The following is a 23,189-nucleotide window of genomic DNA, read 5'->3' as shown; positions in this document are numbered from 1 at the left end:
TGGTATCTTTCCAAAAGTTTTGAAAATACTGATGTGCTTTGTCTTGCTGGTGATTATTGCGGAATTTCCTTATTTTTTGCCTGACCCAGTCTGCACTTTAGAATATAGGAATTTGAAGCTGCCTTTCCACCATGGTTCATTGTGTATCGTCCATCGTTTTGTTGGTGTCAGTTGTCAGCTCTTCTGAAATTTGACTGCTGCTTTCTGCTGTAGTTGCTCAGGTTCAGAACTCTCCTTGAGGAAAGACTGGCTGTGAAGGCTTCCACAAACCCTTGCCTCTTTTGGAAAATAAGGGTAGAAGGAAAATACTGTGCTCGTGTTAAAAATTCGTAATCATTTATGTGAGAAGCTATAGCACGTCTGTGATTTGAAGCAAAGTCTCCCAGTGTACTGGAGAAGTGATAGTTAGGTGTTTGAGAGCCTTTTGTTAAATCTGTAAAATAACCTTATTGGACGGGGTTGCTAAGTTTTGTGACAATATTATGGGAGAATTGTTAGATATTGACAGCTAACTTCTGGAAGACTCCACCTTGTGCTGAATATGTATTTTTATATTATTCTTTATTGCTGCTTTTAGCTTTCCTTGTCACAAGGATAAGTGCTGGTCTTTAGAGGAAGAAAACTTCTGTTTTCAGTAATGTCTGATGTGGCAACCCAGACAGCCTAGAGAAAGATACAATGTGACACATAATGAATGCTTATAAACAAAACCCCACTAGCTTGGTACTGGGGAATTCAGGGAAGCTATGGGAGGGCAAATGAGCATCAGTACTTGAGGGAAACCAGGGATTGACTGGGTGAGGAAATGGAACAGTGGAAAGGAGTTGAAATTGCTGGAGGAACCTTGATCAATGTATCTCAGACTGGGTTCCTAGAAATAAGAATAAAGCAGCCAAAGGAGAGGTTTGCAAAGAAAATATTTGCTGGAGGAGAAAGGACTTAAAGAAATGAACTAGATTTGATGTGACACTGGTGATATGATACTTTAGAGTAAGGACCATTAATAAACCCCAAGTGGAATCTTGAGTCCTCTGCAAATAGCAAATATTTGGAAAAAACCCATTAGCAAAATGGATTCTCAGCTTAGTGCCAAGCCTCTGCGTGGCCATTGCTGTCAGATTAAGGTGACACAAGACTGCTTGCTGACCCTTCCTATCTGATCCTGTGGATGAACCAGGAAGAGTCAATGTAGTTCAAGAAGATAAGATTTGCTTTGCTGCTAGTTTACAATGCCCAAAAGTTTAAATGTGCTGAGAAGATCTTTTGTTTGTGGAGGCAAGCAATCTAATGGCAGGCAATGTTCTGGGATCTGGGATCTTTGTATATGGGTGTGTATATGTATCTAATTCCTATAGTATTTTGAAGGGATTTCTGAAACGTGGCATATACTTGCTTTTAAACTTGTGGAATGTCCTCGTATCACTTTGTCAAACTGCAACAGGGATTAATTTTGGTCTTCATGACCACAGAAATAAGACTCAGGAAAGGTATTGGTGTCTAACAGGAAAGGAGAACCCAGATTCACTTGAATGTCAAGTGTTTTGCAGATTCAATGGGCATAGCTATTACCATGTTGACTTACAGGATATGCACTAGTTATGAAAAAAACCACAGAATGTTTGTGAGGATTATTTAGCCCCATTATCCTCATTGCCATTTTTATGTACATTTTGAAAACCATTTTGCCAAGCATTAGAATGAACAAATAGAAGAGGTTGTGGTAAAAATTGATTTAAGATTTTGAATTTCAGTGCTTAGACTATTGCCCTTACAGCGTGCCTTCTCATTTTTATGTGATCAAATTAGTTGTCAGTGCACTTAAGGCATGATCATTAAATACAGGACCACTGTGGGGTTGTAGGTGTATTTTACACCTTCATATGTTAGACCATTTCAGTAGCCCTTAAACTATGAAATGAAGGCTTTTATAAGGAGTGTGTGACATTTGACAGACCAGCATTTTTCTGTCTTCAGCTATTTTACTTGGCACTGAAGGCGTCAACTTCCTTTGAGCATTTTGGTAGTATTTTATTCATGTTCATACTCCCAGGTGACTGAACAATGTAAAGTTGTTCTAAGGTTTTTGTACCTTTTTGTTTTGAGTGATTGGATAGTCACTGTGAAAAGGTTATAACAAGGTTTGTTTTGATGAAAGTTTAATCTGATGGCATTATATTATTTTTCTGCTCAAGTCCTCCTGTGGATGTCTGCTTGTAACCTGGAGCATGGCTTGTGGTTTGATCATCCTTTGATTATGCTGTTATTGTTGCCAGCAGTCAGTGGAGAACTGTGCAGTGTGGTGGTAACTTGCTGAGTTTATCAGTTTTAGCTATGTTGGTTATTTACTGCAGGCTTATCCCAGTAGTTTCTGAAACTTTCACTAGACTGGTTTGACTCAGTTTTTTTAAAAGTTGTTTGTTTAAATGTTGTCCCGTGATTATTCAATAATTTTTTTAATTTTTTTTTTTCGGTAGCTAGTCTTAGGGAATAAATCTTGGAAGAATATGTTGTGATTACCATCGAATAAGCTAGTTTTCTGTTATCATGCAGAAACGTGTTCCCTGTGTATAACATATATAAAATTTTATATTACTGCGTGAGTCTTGAAGTCCAGCCTTTTTTCTTTAAAACAATATCTAGTTTCCTGATAACAGGAAAATCAGTTGTTCTTTAAAACTGAATTTCTGTCCATCAACAGTTGTGAATCTTTAGCAAGCCAAACCTTTTCTCATTACAGTCCTGCATCACTTCACATAAGTGATAGCTGTGGTGCATGACTCAGTGACAGAGGGAGTTCTTTAAGAAAAGGTGGTACAGATATTCACACACAGACAGTATTTCAGCTGTACAGCTTGACTGCCAAGCACCACTTGAAAGAGCCATTCTGTTTAAGAGAGAAAATGTGGGAGGTTTGAAATACTCAAATGGGATTTGGCTGTACGATTAGAAACTGCAAGTTCAAAGAAGACCAGCCAGTTCCAGTGCACTGAAATGGGACTCGTGAAGAAAGACGAAGAGACTAGGTATTTTTAAAATGAGCTGAAGTGATGGAAAATTGTGGGAAGGATAAAGCCTTTGTACAGTATGGGGAGGAAGAAAAAAGTAATTCTATGGATTAGAGCTGGATGAGATGTACAACAGCACTGTTTAATCTCTCCTTTAGAAATACCTATTTTCAGATTAATGTATGAGCAGGGTGACACTTGGCCATGTGCTTGAAGCACTACTGTTTTTTTTAGGAGGATGCCAGTGCTTGTTACAGTATGGGATTGGGGGGGCGGGGGGGGCAGGGCGGGCAGAACCAAACCACAGATCACCTTTGTTTTTTATAGATAAGGGCATTTTTGCCTTCTTGAGATATAAGGGAGGGTTTCATCTGGAATGCTATTTAAGAATCTTGAAGGGGAGGGGGAGAGTATCGATTACCACTTCAAAGGATCATCTAGATTCGCAAGAAACAACTCTAACCTTTGCTTTACCTAGTATGTGCATTTAGCTCATCTCTCCAGTTTTCCTCTTAATTTTGTTTTTAAATTGGTGAGTTATTTCTCTTAGAAATAGAGGAAGTTGCTTAAGAGTGTTATCTTCTTTAAAATTCTATAATTTCCAGATTTCTAATAAAAAAATGTATCTCCATCATGATTTTTAAACAAATGGGTCATTTCAGTTGATTAGTGAGTTAACTCACTAGTTGAAAAACTAGGTACAGAAGACCAGTAAGAAGACCTCAGTTGAAAATGCAAACTCTTTTTTTAATGCTTTGCTTCAGACAAGTAAGAAAGGGAAATCCCACTGTATTTATACAATTTAAGCCTTGGTAGATATCCCCCCCCACCCCCTTGAAATCTTACTGTGTACTTATTTTCCCAATATGATGGATCAGACTCTGTTGTCCTTGTTGAGCTCTTGGCAAAAAGACAAAATATTCCTGGACGATAACTGTGCATGAGAGTGACTTGAGTCATGTTAACATCCACTGTTTTCTGTGAAAGTATTGGCAGTCTTGCAGTATCAGGCATTGAAGGCAAAAGACAAAATGGGAGGGTATTTTTATTACTGTGGTAACCATGAACTGGATTATTTTAGTTTCACAAAGGAGTTTCGTAAGTTGTCCCTCATAAGAAGTTGAAACAGACTGAGCAGATGAAGAACAGTAGAATTTATTTGAGTTTCATAGCTATATTTTATTGTTGCTGAAAAAGAAAAATAGCTTTTCTGGAATACATTGATATTTTAAATCTTCGTGTTCCAACTTCATGGAGGTCTGTGTGGAAAATAAGATGAAATGGAGGGAGGATAAAAATAACTGAACCTTTCTAAAATTCTTGAGCTAAATCAGTGATCAAGTTGTCTCTATCACTGTGGCAAGGAGTAGCATTTAACAGCAGGTCTGAAGTGAGTTCCATAAAAATACGATCCAAATTTGTCATCAAAGCTTTTCAGATATATCCATACTCTCTTGCTGTCACTTCAATACTTGCAGTTAGTTGGTAGTGTTAGTAAAGGAGCTGCATGGTTCTAAAACAGCTGCATGGTTTTGGAATCCTTTCTTACTGACAATGAATATGTCCAGAAGTAGTCTTGCTAGACATCCTGCTGTATGGATTCTTATAGGCCTTTTCCATAAAGCTACCGGCTCCAATCAGTAGTGTGGTTAGTATAAAGGAGATGCTAATACCTCTTGATATTAAAACTTGCTCTGAGCAAGAGTGGAGAGTCTTTACAATGCTGACGGGTATTTTTTTCAGTCGTATTAATGCTAGCAGTCTAATAACTGCTGTCAGCCATTAAGCTGCATTAATGGTAGAAAAAGAAGAATATTTGGGAGCCAGTAGTAAAGCAAACCAAATATAATATTGGAAGTTTGAGAAGAATAAAAAAATGTGTATGCTAATAATTGCAAAGGGGAAAACGACCAACTCGGATGAAAAACTGCTTCAGGTTGCACTGTTGGTTGTCATCCAACTTGAAGCAAGTTATTGGATTGTTTGTCTAAATGGGAGGTTTAAAATAGGAAGTAGCTATTGATTTAGATTGGGGAAATGTGTGCTAACTAAACAAAAGTAGAATACTTTCTAGTTGTACTGTTTATTTGTTTTCACTTCTAGAGTGGTGAGTCCAGGATGATCTTTCATTTTCATTATACTACATGGCCAGACTTTGGAGTTCCTGAATCCCCAGCTTCATTCCTGAACTTCCTGTTTAAAGTCAGAGAGTCTGGTTCACTAAGTCCTGAACACGGTCCTGCAGTAGTTCACTGCAGTGCAGGGATAGGACGTTCCGGCACGTTTTCATTAGTAGACACTTGTCTTGTCCTGGTAAGCATTTGGTCATTTTCTCTGTCACCCCTTTCCTTCTCCTGACACCCTGCCTCCCTTCCCCATATGGGCTTTTTGGTCAGAAGGCTTTAAAAGCATTTAAGTTAATGACATGCCTGTGAAACCTTTAATTAAGACATCATACTTTTTTTTTTTTCTTCACATATTTTGACAGTTTAAAAACACAGCTCTTGAAATACATTTACAAATCAGTCTTGAAGTACATTACACATTTTCAAAGCTTCCTGGAAAGTAAATAGTAAGCATTCTTTTATATAAGATGTGCTTAGAAAAGGTTGAGGTTTTTTTTTTTTTGATATGAGCTTAAAGTTAGGCATGTGAATATATGTTGAGACAACTGAATATATAAGTCTTTTTCTCTAAACATGAAATATCTCACAGGTCTGACAGGCCCCTTTTCTTAAGGTTGCAGAAAATTGGTATCTGAACTAGGATGAGAACTCGGGCATGGCCCTGGATCTCCTGCAGTGTGTAATGGAGGATGGTGCAGAAATTCCGTGGCTGTGCAGCCCTCTGGGAGGAGGGGCTTGGTAGCCAGTTGCAGTACCACATGAATGAGGAGATTTTTTGCTTACTCAGTGAACTGCATCATCTATAATAGCTCATGACTTGAGTGAACTTTAAATGTTAAATAATATTTAAAATCTCTTTAAATTTTTGTTGGATTTTAAAGTCCAGACACAGATGTTTTCTCTTTGTGCTTGGTAATAGTGAGAAGTACAGCACAGGGTTAGGTGAAATAGGATTTCATTTAAATTATAAGACACTCGTCTTCTGGTTTGGTTAGGTCCTCTCAACTTTTTTTTTTTTCCTTCAGTTTTTCTTTTTTCTGCATTTTGAAAAACATAGATGTATATTTTGATGCAAGTTATATCTTTAATATTAGATGAATTAAAGTGAACGTTGCAAGAAGTGCAGATAAGGGGTTAAAAACAGCCCATGAATGTAGTGTGAGGACAAGTGTGTGCGTTGCTTGGATTAGGGATTCTGCTTTAAATAAGGAAACTTCTGGCACATTCAGTCATTCCAAATTGCTGTTCCATTCAGGAGCAGTAGGAAATAGTGCTTTACGGTTCTGATTGTTATAGTCCTATTTCGAAGTACAAATACATGCCTGAATAAAATCAAGCATATCTAAATTTCTTAATTTTAAGACTTGATACTAGGGTACTGATTTATTTGGTTAATACATAATCATTGATTTGTTCATAATGAGCTTTGATTAGATGGTTTGCTTTGTTCCTGTAAAAACAATTTAGAAATAATTTGAAATGTTAATTTCATATATAACTAATAGAAACATAATATGGATATATTAATTTTTAGATTTAGTTTTATGACTAATTTTTACTAGTAATTGTTTTTTATATGTTGTCTCTAGCAATGACACTTTTGATGTAACTTTCTTTACAGATGGAAAAAAAAGACCCATTTTCAGTAGATATTAAGAAGGTATTACTGGATATGAGAAAATATCGAATGGGACTTATTCAGACTCCTGATCAACTAAGATTTTCATATATGGCTGTAATAGAAGGAGCAAAATTTATAATGGGGGATTCAACTATACAGGTAAACGTTTAGCTCCGTGTATTTAAACACAAACACTAGACTGCTAACAGTAGTTAAAAATGAGCTCTGAACTATTTTAAAACATGTAACTTTGTGGGATTTAAATAATTTGCCTTTTTCAGTAGATGCCTAGAAGGTATTAGAGGGTATCTGATCAGCACCTTCTATCAGCTAAACTTTTAATTCTATGTATTTGTCCCCTCTTAGATAAAATATAAAAATAACTTGTGTGTACAAATGTTTAAAAAAAAAAAAAAGGTTAAATCGATATCTTCAATACTGAAAAGCAACAGTAATGCCCAGTGTGACTTTGAAAAGATAGCAAGGATCTTTTTAGGACTTCTTGATCTTTGCTATGTATTTTCCTGACAATAAAGTTGCCTGATGCTACAGCTCACATTTATTAGTAAAGTTGCTTCCCTCCCCACCCCACCCCACCCCCATATCCTTTAAAATTTGTGTTACAGTTAGTAGAATCTAGCGAAATATATTGAGTTTTGGGGCAAACATATTATCAAATCTCACTATTCTATCAGTGTGGCTTGCAGATATAACAGTAGCTACAGCTGTTTTAAATGGCTGGGGCTAGGTGGGAGGGAGGACTGGGAGGAGCGGCTGTGAAACAGACTTAATTCTGCTTTCGTATGCTAGGGCTTTTTTGTTTTGTTGATTTCTTAAAATCATGAATGAAGCAGAGAAGCTAAAACACATTTCCTCTCTTTTGTGGTTCTGGTAGTTGTCAGATTCTTCTCTCTGACAAACATTTTCTTGACTTGCTATGTAAATAAAGAAATAATTTTGCACAACTGCTGATCAACACCTAGGTAGTGTGCTGCTAGTCTGACACCTGTGCCATATGCCTAGAAGACTGCATGATTCATCCTAGCACAGCAATTTAGCCACTTTATTTTCTAGAAGTTGTTTCTGGTGGTATGAGGGTATTCTTTCTAATAATTTTTCTGCTTTGTTTTTAAAAAGCCATGCTCCAGACTGTGAGCAGCGCTGGTTCCCACACTTAGCCATCTAGATCGCAGGATTTCTTGTTTCTGGATACAAGAGAGCATTGTCAACTCAGAATATTGCTTGTCAGGTTCAAGTGTGTTATTTCTTCATACTAAAAGAATACCTAAGAAGGCACACTTCTCATTTGTTCTTTTTTCTTTTTCTTGTTATGATTGTTCAGATGATCTTTCTTAAACCAGTGTTTTCTGCAGTGCTGGCAGTTGTCCTGGTGCTTTTCTCTTTAGGCCTAAGGGTCGTGTGCAGAAAATCAATTGGCAGTACTTAATAGGAGTATTTCTCCTTTCGAGGTCAGCTAGATCACTTTTTTTTCCCCCCATATGGAACAGTTGTACTGTCCAGAGTGTGAGAGATGTTTACTGCTCTCTGCTAGTGATGGGGAGGGCATGAAGTCATTGAACACTTCTCTAATATAGCATTACCGAAGTGTTCATCTCCTGACATCTCCATGGATTTCGGAAGTCAGTAAACTGTGCAGACAAACACAACGTATACTTGCTTACAGCTAGTGGCTGCAACTGCACCACTTCTATCAGGGGGTGAGGAGTCTCTTCCCCTCCTTCAGCACCTCTGGGATTTCCACCTGTGACAGAAAGGAAGGATCATATACTCGCCTAGGTTGCCCTGAAGCCCTGCAGAGGCTTGTGGTTGGTGTGCTGCTGCATGGTCCTGTAGGTGAAACAATTACTTGCTTCCTAATTATGCTACAGCACTGCACTATATAATATGGGTGAGGTGGAACAAGATTGAAGTTTTCACTTCTATAGAATTCCTTTGTAATAGAGATAAGTTAATATTGCTTCAACACATAGTAGAATAACTTACCATTGTTCTTTCAGAAAAATCTGTTGAAATGAGTGGTCTCTGGAAAACAAATTTGTGGCTTTGAAAGGACAAAGAAGTTGAATTCCTTAGATCTGTAGATGTGTTTTGCAGACAGAGGACAAGAATATTATAGTTTTATACTGAAACTTGTGAATCCAAAAACTGTATCTGACATTCACCTGATTATGTCAACTGAACATCTTAACGTGCCTTTCCATTGTGTCCATTCATTCCAAGAGGCAATACAGGTCCTAAGTCTTAGCTCCCCTACACAGGTATTTTGGTTATAATTTTAAGGGCAATTGTATTTCTTAAATCAAACTTCATCACTTCTTTGTTTCTTCCAGACATAATTTCACAAGATGCAGTATAGTACTTCAGTTCCTGAGATATATTTTTGTTGTTCTTTTTTGTAAAGTTGCAGGTACTATCATAAAATGGGAAAGGTAATTTAGCAACACAATCCTCCTTGTCTGTCTGCTCCAAGTTGTACATCATTTTACCAGTCCTGCCATTCACGTAGTCTTGTCATAGATATTTAAACTTAAAATTACTAGCCATTTGAGCTGTTGTTATTACATGTTCAAAATAGAATTCTTGGTGGGAAATTCCTTCTGTTTGACAAGAGTAGTAAAATTGTCTCTGATTTCAGTTCTTCCTGTGTGGCTTATCACTCCGGATGGAATCAGTGTTTATCTTAGCCAGCAAGTCTCTTATGGACACAACCACCATGTCTTCCAAAAGGCCTCTTTCTGTGACAGTAAGAGGGGAGCTACTAGGTGGATTTCCATTTGTTAGTGGCTGTTTCTTTTTTGGGTTTTCTTTCTTTGTTTAAGACAAAACAAAGAAAACCTCTGAGAGTAAAGTGTCTTGTGGATGAAGACTCCCTTTGTGAATTTCAGATCTATACTGGAAGCTCCTCTGCAATGGAGGAGTCGGTTCATTGTTAAAGCTCATTCTGCCAGCAGTTCATTTATAAGTAGCTGAGTTTGATATTTAGTTTAGACCAGCAGTCTTGAATTCATTCCACAGACGAGAATCTAACACTCGTTTTGTGAAGAGTCAATTCTTAGTTCATCTTTCTTATCATAGACATTTAAAAGTAACTGATATTTTTCCCCCAAGGTATTCGATATCTTTATAGGCTGGCTGATTTGTGTGAGAAAAGAACTGATTGTTTTTTAGGGGCGATTCTTTTCCTTCCTGTTACCTTTCTGGGTTTTTTTTCTGCGTGAAATTTTGTTGCAAGAAACCCTTCAGGCTATTGATCATTAGGACATTTACCCATTAGGACAGAGATCCAGCAAACCAGTTTTACTTCGGATTTCTTTTTTTTTTCTTCCATTTCATTTCAGATTATGTCTCAAAACGAGGTGAATAGCTGTTTTATGATGCAGTAGATCTCTGGGCTAATGGACCACTAGGTTAAATAGTAGGTCACGACTTTGGCATAAATAACCCTAGACTTTTTTTCATTGGCGTTGCAAATTTTTCCAGTTCTCTCTTTTTAGGCAGCTCTTGCACACAAGGTCCTACTGTGTTTTGGAGCCATGAAAGGTAACAGCACAGCGTAGGCCTGTAGAGAGTAGAGGAAGATGGAACGTGCTGGACAGTGCAGGACTACAGAAGACAAGTTGCTTCCTCTTTGTGGAGCTACTGTGGACGGTACAAACCCTGAAGTTACTGGCCTCATACATTCATGGTAGCATCATCCTGGAGAAATACGAAAAGGGATCATTGTTGGACAAGATGCATCTTCACCTAACCTTATTTCTTCATCTAGCAATTTAATTTTTTTTTCTTGATCTAGTAGTTCCTTTAATCTACTTCTGTGACTGTTCTGTTGGAAGACATCTTGGGCAAAGAAGGCCTTCAGTGTTAGGGGAATGTTTGAAATATGTTCTCCTTGTTTGCAGAAACGGTGGAAGGAGCTCTCTAAGGAGGACCAAGTGCCAAGTTCTGAGCAGTCTCCTCCACACCCAAACAAAATAACCACAGAGAAGTACAACGGGAACAGCATAGGCCTGGAGAACAAAGATCAAATGGAGAAAATAAATACTGACCTGTCCACTAAAGTTCAAGATATCACAGATGGAAACATTGAAAGGTAGGCAAGATGAAGAAACCATTTAGAAGGCAGATACACTCTCTTAAAAGGCTGAATTATTGTATGTTTTTCTTATCATAAGAAAGCTTCAAGATCTTTCTTCAGTAGAGGGAAAGGACAGGTGGTATTTGACTGTTTTGTTTTATTTATTTTTTAAATACAATTTCAATTATTCCTTGTGATAAAGTTTTATTGTTTAAAGGTCAAGAGAAGAAAAACAAGTGTGTCTAATTGAAGCAGCTAAACCCCATGCTCGAAAGCACTTTCCTACAGACTGTCTGCGAACTCTGTTGTGCAGTGTGAATTAGGTCCTAAAAGTGCCCAACATAATTCGATACTGATTTTTAAAGTCAATGCTAACTTCTGTTTGGAAAAGTATGTGATACCTCAGAAACACAAAGTTTTTATCACCTACCACTTTCTGGATGGTGATTGAAATTGTATCATTGAAGCCATATGTTACCCTCCACTCATGTTAAGTCTACCACTGTGAATAGGTTTCTGTGGTTTAGCTGTGTCATGTGAATTAGTCTTTCTCTGTCAAGTTTCTCTGCCTCATGAGTACTAATGCCTCAGCTGTGACCTGCTGTATTGGGAATTACCGTCTGAGTTGCTGTGCCTTGAGGCGCTGTGTCACTTGGGCCTGCCCACATGAGGGTGGCCAAATGTGGATCCACAGCCAGAGACCCAGAAACCAGCCTGGGTTGTGCCGAGCCGTGCAGTGCACAGGAGGAGGCAGTGTCTGTCCCAAAGGGCTGCAGTCTGAGACGAGATACAGCAGTTCAATGTAGACAGGCTGAAACTCGGCAATAACAGATGGCTTACTGAATGCCCTGATGAGTGTCTCTTTCCGTGTCTTTACGAGTGTGTTGAGAGAGAATGGCAGCAATCCTGTAGATGTTTGAAGAAGCCCCTCACAAGCAGGAGCGGGGGCATGGGTGTGAGTGTGGTGTTTGTGTGCTAGGACTTGGGCAATCAAAGCGGTTTTTTGTGTGAGAGTTACGCTCTCTTAGAGATTGTGAGGATACTTTTGGAGACAAGAATTACAAGGCAGCCCTGATAGTGTAACAACACACAACTGATTTTTAGCCTGTGTCCTTGATCAAGATTTGGTTTACAGCCTAAGATGAGCAGCATTAAATCTGCATGCAGACATGAGTAGGTTAGGATCAGTATACCAGTGAGGCTAGTGTGAACTCTGCAGTGGAGGCCCACGCTTAAATACTGTGAATGTTTGCACATGGTACCTGACATTGCATATAAAAGCAGCCTCCACGCAAAAAATATCAGCCACCGAATGGGGCACTGGCAGGGGTAAAAGACTAAGTGCAGATAATTACCCTAATTCTGTTCCCTGTTGAACACGTAGCTCAGGCACCACTTAACATCTTTACATATGTCATTTACTTACTTCATGGGGCTTCACTGACCTGAAACTGTCCACATCAAGGCTGTTAAAACAGAATAAAGATCGCTTGGTTTAGATTTTATATACTGCTGCTGTAGGCTACTGGTGGGTTAACTATTGGGAGTGTGTGGGGAAGAGGTTTGTTTTAATATTTTAATAGCCTTTTTTCCTGTTCTACAATTTAATATTTACCTTTTTTTTTTCTTTAAGTACTGTCCGAAAACGACTGCGAGAGGATCGAAAAGCTAATACAGCACAGAAGCTGCAGCAGATGAAGCAGAAGCTAAATGAGACTGAAAGAAAAAGAAAAAGGTGGTTATACTGGAAACCTATTCTCACTAAGATTGGGTTTGGTACACTGATTTTAGTTGGTGCTTATTCTTGCTGGAAAATGTATTTTCAAGAACATTTCTTGTAAGTAAACAGTAACCCTGTCTGCTGCAGCAGCTAATTTTGCTGCAAGTTAATGACTAGGGGTGTGACTTTAAGCAGTAAACTCCTTACAGCTGGAATGGGTACAGACCATTACATACAATAGAGAAATGATGTAAACTTGATCCCATGTCAACATCTCAGGACTTTCCACTGCAGGTACTTAAAAAAATGAACTGCTGCCCCCCAACAAAATTGATAGTTTTTGTTTATATGAGCAGGTACAAACTTGCTGCAACTGTTTATACACTTTTTTAAATGGTGTTCTACCAGATCTTAAGCAAACCCTGAACAACAGAGGTTTAGCTACTGAAGGCTGTCTGGATTTAAATTTACATGCCTGACATAAGCAATAAACAGTGTTGTATCATTTACATTATTAATGCAAAGAAGTTATCCTTAAATGTGTGTAATGTGTAATGTACTAGTGACATGAACATAAACATTTTATATTCTTATGACCTAGGATAAATATATTTTATAATTGCATATTTAATCTTTTTGTAGTTCACTGTACTTTTAAAAGCTCAGTTTGTACAAATTTCTGACCAAAAAGAATTTGATTTTGAAACTAAATGTAATTATAATTTGTGCATGAAAATAATAGTGCAACCATTCCCCATATTTTGACTCTCCAATTTATGATATGAGCAGCTAGGGGTCTGATGAAGCACTTACCAGTTTCTACTCTGTTAATTTGCATTCCTTATTTATTTTTTTGTAGTTTTCATTATTTAAGTAAGACTTGGAAATTTGATTTTTTTTTTTAAGGCTTTTGAGAACTTAGCCCCCACTGAAAAGCATACTGTTAAGTTGATTAATGTATTCAGACTTCAACTACTGTTTGAAGGCCAACATTGTTAAAGTTCTGACATTCCATTAAATGTGAAACATAATGTTTTGTGTGTCTTTAGATTTTAATTGCTAGAAAGAATGAAATTCATTCATCAGTAATAGGTGTAAAAAGCACATCAAAGGAAACTATAGTTGGACTTCGAAAGGTGGTTGTAATAGAAAACAACTGTTGGTAGTATTCTCTCGTAGCCAGTACGTTCAGCTGTATGAGCCACTTCCATAACTTCACAAGGTCTAGAACTGCTTTTCAGGTTCCCCAGTACTGTATTAAAGAGGCATGATAGTACAACTCTTAATGACTAGTATTTTGGGAATACCCATGCTACAGTCACCTCAAAATTATTGAGCACTCCCTTTCCATTAGTTGGGCGATAACACTTTCTAAATAGTAACTCAACACAAATTACTTTCAGTCCTTTAAATTCTCTTTGAATACAGAGATTGTATGTGGCTGTATGTAGCTTGCTGTCATTCAAGTTGAGACCTAATAATTTGTAGTATTGGACTGCACTTCGAAACCTGGATTTTATTTATTTAAGCATTGCCTTGTTGGGTGACTTCAGAGAAGTCGTGTTTTCTCCCTCCATTTTCCTAGCTTGGTGGTTTTCTGTTGGGTATGGGGTTTTGGGGGGCGGGGGGTGTCTTCCCCCCCCCTTGTCCTTTTGTAAAGCATTTCTTGGATTTACTGCTGAAAAATACTAAAAGAGCTAGATAATTACTTTGCTCCTTATCCAAAGGAATTAACTTGAAAGGTTTCCAGTACGTTCAGGCTTAGTAGTAACATGCCAGGCATGGGGCCCAAATAGTCTGACATTTGCTATGCTAAGCTAAGTTGAGTTTACTCTTTGAAATTCTCATTTCACAATATCTAAGTCTATTTTGGAATACGCTGTTTATATAGTAAACAAATGCTTAAGGTCCAGATAAGGAAAACAAGTGTAGTTTCATACAGTTCTGAATTTGAGAAATTGTGCGTCAGTAAAACAAGACAATTTGTCCTGTGGCGTTACTGACCAACTATGCAGCTGTAATGGCAAAATGACTTACTGACTGCTGTGACACAGTATAGGCAGGCAGCTTACGTATTTTAAGACATTTCGTAGTTTTTACAACCACAGTAACTCTTTTAGCCAACAAGATGCTTGGCAAAAGATTCCTTTTTTTTCTTTAAATTGAGAAGACAGGTTTTTCAGTATCAGCTATAACTGGTAGGAGGTGTAAATGTATGTGCCTTATAAAAGATATTTTGGTTATGGAAAAACACATGGACTGTAATTAATTGCTTTTGTAACAGAAATATTCTGGATTTTATGCTAAACACTTAAATGCAGCTAAGGAAAAAGTGCAGGCAAAACCTTCAGTGAAATCACACTGTCATTTATCACCTTTCTGTTTGCACGTGAAGGATTTCCTGGGCCACCAGTATCCTACAGACACTGAGCTCTAACTGTGTCTTGTCAAGTTGTCACTTGAATTTTTTTCCTGATTCCATCTTCTAAATTCTGGCTCTTTTTGTTTTCTCAATCCTGAGCAGGCATTCCTCTTCTTTGGGTGGGGCAGGGCGGGAGGGCGCCATCTTACATCACCTCACACTCTGTTACCTTCTTGATGCAATAAAGCAGGACTTGCACGTTCAACAGTTGATCTGTAAAAATTTGGTTTGGTTCCATGTTTGTAAGTATCTTGAGAGTCTAACTGTTAATAATTTAAGGACCACGAACCAATACAAGTCTTGGACAAAACTGTTTTGTACAGGGAATTGTCCATGACAGTATGAGAACAGGGAGGGAAATTAAACATTAGACCCCTTAGTAGATTCCAGGAGATAATTTGGATAAAACTCTTCTTTCTGGTCCATCAGTAATCCTTAAGAACCAAGGTCTGGGGGAGGCTTGTTCTCTTTACTGCAAACTGAGCCCTTGTGATACTTTGTTATTCTGTAGGATTTAAACTCACGGCAGTTTTGCACAACTTGGATGTTAAATAAGAACAGATACGGGCCAAAATGAAGAACTGTCGATCCCAGTGACCTCTATCGTAGGAAATGCTTAAAGACAGAGTAAAACGGAAGGACGTGCCTTCTGACCCCTCTCCTGCCTCCCCCTCCACTCCAGTTTCTGGCAAGCTGCTGGCTGGTCCTGTGCTGCTTCTAAAATGCTGTTGCACTCGGTTCGAAGTGTTACTGTGTTGGGTTTTCCCCTCTGTTCTGGAAATACATCAGTCAAAATATTTGATGTGTAGTGGGCTTCTTTGAATTTGATTAAACAACGTTTGACTCTCAGATGAATACTTGTGTACCAATCGTGCACGTTTTTATAAAAAGAAAAAAATCGCTAGCAAACATTTGGACCTCCATTGCAAGGGGTTTGCAAATTTGGAATTAGTCCTTCAGGTTTTCTGTTTATGTTCTTGGTGCAGGGACAGTCCACTTAGAGTGACGGTACATCTGTATTTTTCTTGAAATGTGTTAAGTAAAATAAGTGAATTCAGCGTGAAATAGCGATTTGAAAGAAAATTATGGAAGTAAGATGTTGCAAGTGAAACAGCTTATTTTGTTAAACCTTGAGTAAAATGGTTTACTGCCATCAGTTTATATCCGACTGAAAAGGGACAAGGTGTAAATGTGGATGCATGTATATGCGATTGGATTGTGCAGGCGATTAAAAAGCCTGGCTGGCTTTAAGTTTAATGAATGTTAACCAGATTATTTAGTTTGCTCTTTGGCGTTAAAATTAAATCCGAGTCACTTGAGGACTGCGCAAGAAACTAAATTGCCGATGACAAAAGAGGAAGTCTTCTGCATGGCCAAGGGGCTTAAGTCAGAGGACGAAATTTGCAAAGTTGACATAACACACAGTAGTCTTCCTGGGCTTTTTTGTTTTCCCCCAAAGTTTTAGGTCAGTCTTTCATTTTTATGTACGAAAAATAAATGCGTTCAAAATTGCGTCTCTGTCTGAGTCTTTATTTAAATTGGAAGGATAAATACGTGGAAGAATGTGTCTTAAGTGATCAAAGCAAGCTGCTTTATAAATCAGTGTAGTGCTTGTAGAACTTAGAGGCATTTTACTTGTAGTACCTTGTAAGTACCAAGGTCTTTTTCTGTGTTCCTCGGAGTAGAGCCTTACCTTCCCTAAGAACAGAATGTCCAGTGTTGGGATGTCTTCCTCACCACGAGAAACCTTTGCCTAGAAACACTTACTTCTATGCCGCTGTGCCAGGACTGGCCTGCAAAGCCATGAGAGGTGACGTTAGTGTTTTGAGGTGCAGCCTTCTGCAGTCCCACTAAGGCCCGAGAGGACTTCTGCAGTGCTTGTGGTTAAATGCACGAGGAGGTGGTTGGCTGGACTGAGACCTGTACTTGCAGCTCTCCAGCAAGCATGTGCCTTATGCTGTAACGTGGAAATACCTTCTGAAAAAGCAACGGCTTTCCAAGAGTGCTTGCTGCAGGCAAACAATAGTCGGTAGTTGCTACAGGGAATGCATGGGAAGCTCTTTGGTGTTCATAGCAAGTTGCAAACCCGCTGTCTGTTCTTTGTTCTGTGTTCCTCCTCCCCCCCCCCCCCCCCCCCCCCCCCCCCCCCCCCCCCCCCCCCCCCCCGCCCCGTACTGTGTACTGAATCGGTGACTTTCTTTTGCGTTGTATGTCGCAGGCCGAGACTGACCGACACCTAAGCCTTCAAGACTTGTGAATATTCTGCAGCTATAAACTGCAAATTATTGACATGCAAAGCAAGACATGAACCCCTCTTCGGGAACAAAAAGTGAGGTCTGTTAAGTACGGGGAAGACCTCAGTTATCTGTTTACAGCGTAAACTGCATCGAGGGAATGAAGACCACCAGCAGCGTGCTACTTTGCAAAACAAAATAATTCGCCGTCTTGTGTTTTTATAATGCCTGTATTAATGTAGAAAGATGTAAAAGAAATAAATTAGGAAATATTTTGTTTTGTACTGCCATTCTTACTGTATTTTTATACTTTTTGGCAGCATTAAATATTTTTTTAAATTGACAATATGCTGTTGTGTGCACATTATGTTAGGGAGAAACTGTTGAGAGCCTGTTTTGCGGAAAAAGAACTGTTTTGCCTTAAGGTTTTCTGATATCCTGTCTTAACTGGAAAATGGCAAAATGATTAGAATGTGCTTTATGCAAATATTTTCATTAATGCTAAGTATTGTAGTTTGAGCTAGGAGGAACTCTTGCACATTTCTTTTGTAATATACCACTAAGAATATTATTTTATTAATCTGAGCAGTTGGTTTGGTAATCCTTCTGATGTTTGCTATAAAATATGCACAAAATGTTCAGAGCCACTTTGTGAAAGAGAAAGTGTTTTGTTGGTGAATGCTTTGAAGGGAGGAAAGATGGGACATCTGACCTCTCACTGCCCCTGGTCTCGTGTAATGAATGGGTGCTGAGGGCCAGGTGCAAAGCGCACAACGTCAGTGGTGTCTTTAATTAAATGGGTATTGGATTGTGTTGTCGCAGTGTGTTGTATGTATAATATTTTACTTCACGTCTCCCATCTCCTGTCAGCGTTCTCCCTGACGCAGTCTGCACAGCTGGATTGGAAAGGGGTAAACGGGAATGCTGCTTAAAGGAGTTCTTCTAATGGACTCAGCAGGACTTCCAGCCCTGTACCTTCTGTAACAGAGCTGAGCTAAATTCTGCACTCGCTGATGTTCCCTGACATTTTCAGATATACCTGAATTCACCAAAAAACTGTATTTAATACGACTGTCTAAACTAGCATGTGCTGGGGTTTTGTATGTCATTTGTACTTTGCGTATTTTTTTTTTAACAGGTTTTTGTATAAATCATACAGTTGCTGATGGTAAAGCAGGGACGAGGGGGGAAATCTAGGCCAACTGAGGCTATTTTTGCTAAAATAAGCAGCAACCTGAAATCTTAACTTCATTTCAGGGCTCATTCATGAAAGCAGCTATATTCAGAGTTGTGTTTAACTTGAACATGAAGCTGAATCAGGAGTACCTAATGCCATTACTTGAGCCAAATATGTGCTTGACACCATCTTGAAATAGTCTAAGTCACCGGAGCCTGGTTTGTCTAAATATTTCAGTTTCTTTAGATGATTAGTATTGTTCCTAGCCTATGTTGGAGGAGAAAACAACATCACAGCTTGATTCAGCTTTCATTTTTTTCAAGTTGGTGCAGCTATGAGACCAGGAGCGTTTATAATGAGAGATTGAGGTCTGCCAAAACCGCTGCAATAAACCCTGTTGTTGAATACAGGAATGGAGCCTGTTCATGCCACTTGATACACCTTTGGATACAGCTTTCAGCCGTTCGTGCCTTTTACCTTCAGCTATGATTTATGTTTTCATTACTTTTGTCCTCTCTGAACTGCGAGTAAGTGTAAGGCGTATGACTACTGGAAACGTGCACGTGCTTCGTTATTTTACCTGCTGCTGTCACAGACAACTATCAAATACGCAACTGATTTGTTTTATCTTGTGGGGTGTAGAGGGCTGAATGTACTTTGGCCCTTGTTGCACAGTGGACTCCTAAAATGCTGATTGTTCTTGTTTTTTAAACAGTTTCCATCTACTGCGCTGCTGGACCAAATTTGATGTCAGGCTAACTTGATGAATAGGCAACGGGGGTAAAGATACAGTAGTTCCAAAACCAGAGCTTTGTCAGGTTTTATTGAGGGCTGCCTTGTGACAGCAGAAGTCTTGGCTCACTGGCCCAGGAACTTCTGACACGTGGACTTGTTATTGCTACACAAGGCCACAATTCTTGACCGCTACTGGGAAAATGTATTTAAAAAGGTGAAGGAAGGGGAGAGGCTGCCTTCTGAGAGAAAGGACAATCGAGGGTCTAATTGCAGCCTTAAAAGAAATGGGGTTAGAAGAACGATAGACTTGCGGATTTTCAAATGAAAAAGCTGTGATTTACTGGCTGCTGTTTTTTCCATCTTCAAAAGCAATGTTGCAGAGGTACTTGTTTTTATTTTTGCTAGTCATCATAACAGGAGGACAAAACCGCCACCTTGTTCTGCAGAAAGGTTTTGGTGCGCAAAAGAGTAGGCAGACAAGGTGGGTGCCGCAGCTGGGCTCGCGCGTCCCGAGGGCAGACGGTGGCAGCGGTGGGCTGGGGGCAGCAGGAGGAGCTCGGAGGGGCTTGCACTGACACCTGCTCGCAGGGGCAAGGGGAGGTCAAGGGCGGCCGCTGCCTGTGGAACTGCCGGCCTGGCCCAGCCCAGGAGAAGCCAGCACTTGCCCTGATAAAAGACTGAAATGCCCGGAAGAGCCAGAACCGGTACCTTCTCCGCAGGGAACAGGGAAGCCTCGAGGGCTTTCTCTTTTAGAAAGTACTCACAGTACTGAGTGCTCCCCTTTTTCCTTCTCCTTGAGGTTTTACTCTGCTGTGCTTCTTGAGGAGGTACTTAGCATCTATGGGTCGTGTAAGAAAAATATTGTGAGGCAAATGACACCACCTTCATCACTTTTGTCTGGTCCTTCATTCCCCGAATACTTAATTTGTCCTCTTGCTATATGTACACCTCGTAGTAACTTTTTAAAAGCTACTAGGAATCCTTTGGTGCTTAACAATGTTCAGCCCTCTCTTTTTTCCTCCTCCATTCCAAGGTATGTCTCGCCGGTCACAAGTATAAAAGTATAAAGAGATGGATCATCCTCAATTCATGCACTTGTCTCTGTTTTGAATACGGTTACTTTTTCTAACTGGTTTTAGGCTTATCAGACTTGCCGTGTGCTACACGCAGCCTTCTGTCTGCGTTCCCTGACCACGTCCACATTTTTACTCACCAGCTTATTAATCTGGATACCTATGGAGATTCCTAAAAATATATTTTGGTTAATTCTCACTTTCCAACTCTAGAATTGCGCCATCTCGCATCCATGACCTGCCATCACCTTCTAGTAGTTTCTCCACTGTTGTCCCCCTCTCAGTTACGTTGTTTGAACTCACTGCTGTTCAAACACCTTGCTGTTCCCTGAGTGTGGAACAGTACAGGCTTCTCTTCCCCCCGACTCACCTGAGTATACCTCACACAGAATCCTTTTCCTGCCCTTTTCTGTTAGCAACACAAGCTGCGTTGGTACTGTACTTGAAGAGCAACCCAAGAGGAATTGCCACCAGTTTTGAAAGCTCCTTACTGCTTCCCAACAGTTTCCTGTACTTACCGTTCTGCTCCATGTTTAGTTTCTGATGAAAAAAAATAAGCTCTTTACTTTTCTTGCTTACAGCACTTGAAGAATAGCTTCAGTGTATTTTTATGGCTGTAAAACATGTTTCTGTCTCACAACTTGCTCTGTTAATCAGTTTGTAAACTCCAAGGAACTCCTTGTGATTGTGTCATTTTGAAAATGTCTCCGATTGTGGCAAAGATGATGCCTGAAAGCAGCAGTCTCGCCTCTGTCGCGAGGGTTTGGGTAAGTGCTCAGTAGTTGTAGTTGCAACATCAGATAGCAGATACCACCATTCAGGTCCTGATTTTTATTTTTTAAATAATGAGCACTACCCTGGGGCATCTTTCCATTTTTTTGTGCCCCAGGGCTTATTGTTTCTCACAATATGTTAAGAAATGGTCAAGGCTTCATCATTACTATCAGTAAGTAGCTTATACCCAAAGATTTAGAACAGACTTTTCTGCAGTATAGCTATCAGTTGTGTACTGCTCCTTCCTAATTTGGAGAGCGCGCTATGGAATCCTTTTTACAACCGTGAATCTGACAAAGTCAAGGTATCTCACTGGTTAAAACCACCAGTCCAACAAACAAAGGTAACATTGCCTTACGTGCAAACTCCTAGGTGGAGGACGCAGTAGTTTAACTCACCCTTGGTTCTGAGGATCTGTGCAGTCCAGAGGGAAAGACTACAGCATAATAGTGTAGCCCAGAAATCGGACAAACTCGGGGGATGAAGGCTGATGCAATTCTGAGCATGGAGTTCATCATAACTTTAGAGAGCATGGAGGATTTTAGAAGAGCTCCAAGTGATAAAATCATAAGGACTTTAAGCCTTTTAACTGCTTGCAAATATTAAATTTCACGCCTCATACTTCTTGTTAATAGCTGAAAAGAGATGCCAGTAGTGGAAAACTGCTCATGACCAGCATGGGTATAAAGGTCAGTCAGTCCAATGAATAAGAGCAGAGAATAAGACCAACATATATAATATAATAGATACAGTATAATTTTATATTTTCCATTGCTTGCCTTTCTCACAAACTTATTGCAAGATTTAGATGAAAAGGTTAAGAAGCCATAAAAGAATATCTTAAGGGAAAGGGGGCAGGAAAGCCACCCTAGCTACTGCTAGTTAACTGCAGGATGGTGCTTTCAGCTTAAAATACATTCAAGCGCTACTTCCTGTTTTCTTAGGGATCTTGCCATTACGTTATAAATAGGAGCTTACCTGATGCCTTCACATATGACGTATTCCCTGGGTTGGTGCACAAACAGATTTTCTTCAGCTGTATAACGACCGCAGGAACAGCAGGTGGTAGGGCAGCGTCTTCTCCGAAACCGACATTTCCGTCCGGATTCCCGCAAACCTCCACAGCAGGTGGTTAGTGCAGCGGCTGGCCACCTGCCTGCCCTGCCTCTGGGCACACGCGTCGTCAGGGACTGCCAGCAGGTCTGTGTTCAGAAACACTCGGAGAGCGTTAGAGAATGTTGGTTGGCTTGCACTCTTAATCGCATTGGTTTATGTGCAAACAGTTGAAAGAACTGAATGTTTAAGATGTTTTTTAAAAAAGTCTTGATCTTTGTTTAAAAAACAAGCATCCTTGTAACTAAGTACTGGTTTAGTCAAAATGACAGCAAAAAAAATTATTATAAGCTATTTGTGAGAATATTTTCATGAGAAATTGCACCTTTATCTGTAATCAGTAAAAGAAGGAAAGAAAAAACCATTCCCCTGCCCCAGAAAAATTCTGAATGCTTCTTTGCTGTGGTCTGGTGGTCAAACACTCCCTTGCTGTTGCTTCAGAATCCTTGTTTTTCCTCCTCTAGCTTTTTATCACCACTTCTCCTTGTTCCAAGCCATACTAATTTTGACTGAAATTTAATCTATTATCACAGCTGCTTTGATTTTGATTGATATAGTTTTGCAGTTAAATACCTTCTGAACTGTAGCTTCCCAAATGCCGCTGGGCATACATCAGACTGCATCCTGATTAATACAACCGATGAATACAAATTTTTCCTACCTGATCAACTTTCTGTGGATGCCCAAGCAAGGTTTTACCCTTCAGATTTCTTTAATTTATCACTTAAAAAACCACAGAAGTTGACTTCAGTATTTCAAGTTTTTTTAGTACCTTGTATATTTTAGATCTTCACAATAAATTTGGGATCTTGAACAAAGTCGCGTGCCTGTGTCAAACAGCTGCAGCAAACCCCGTTTGGGCTTGCTATTCCTATGTTGCAAGTTATTTAAACAGCAAGGCTTCATACAAATGAACTCCTTACAATGCAACACACGCACTCCACAACTTGTTTGCAGTACTGATCATCATCTAGAACACCAGGATGCAGATGGCAGAGATATTCAATAAGTTTACTGTGGCAGGGCTGAAGTTCACAGGTGTTATTCTAACAACACTTGTGAAGAGGCCTAAATGAAGCAGTTAGTTTGATCC

General features: G+C 39.4%; 1 protein-coding gene across 2 annotated transcripts in view; it reads left to right on the top strand.

Moving 5' to 3' along the window:
- Positions 1-18,042, top strand: part of PTPN2 (protein tyrosine phosphatase non-receptor type 2) — a 33,666-nt gene extending 15,624 nt beyond the window's left edge. The window contains exons 6-10 of one of the 2 annotated variants that reach the window (XM_050915707.1): positions 5,109-5,318; positions 6,753-6,911; positions 10,673-10,863; positions 12,482-12,583; positions 17,209-18,042. In XM_050915707.1, coding sequence (XP_050771664.1) covers positions 5,109-5,318; positions 6,753-6,911; positions 10,673-10,863; positions 12,482-12,583; positions 17,209-17,230 — 684 coding nt within the window. In that variant the 3' untranslated portion in view covers positions 17,231-18,042. Of the gene's footprint in view, positions 1-5,108; positions 5,319-6,752; positions 6,912-10,672; positions 10,864-12,481; positions 13,605-17,208 lie in introns of those variants that run through there. The other variant, XM_050915706.1, reaches the window with a different exon arrangement.
- The last annotated feature ends 5,147 nt before the right edge of the window (positions 18,043-23,189 follow it).

Source organism: Gymnogyps californianus, chromosome 2 (genome assembly GCF_018139145.2).
Source record: "Gymnogyps californianus isolate 813 chromosome 2, ASM1813914v2, whole genome shotgun sequence".
NCBI lineage: Eukaryota > Metazoa > Chordata > Aves > Accipitriformes > Cathartidae > Gymnogyps > Gymnogyps californianus.
Note: the sequence above shows the minus strand (reverse complement) of the source record. Positions and strands in the feature narration are given on the sequence as shown.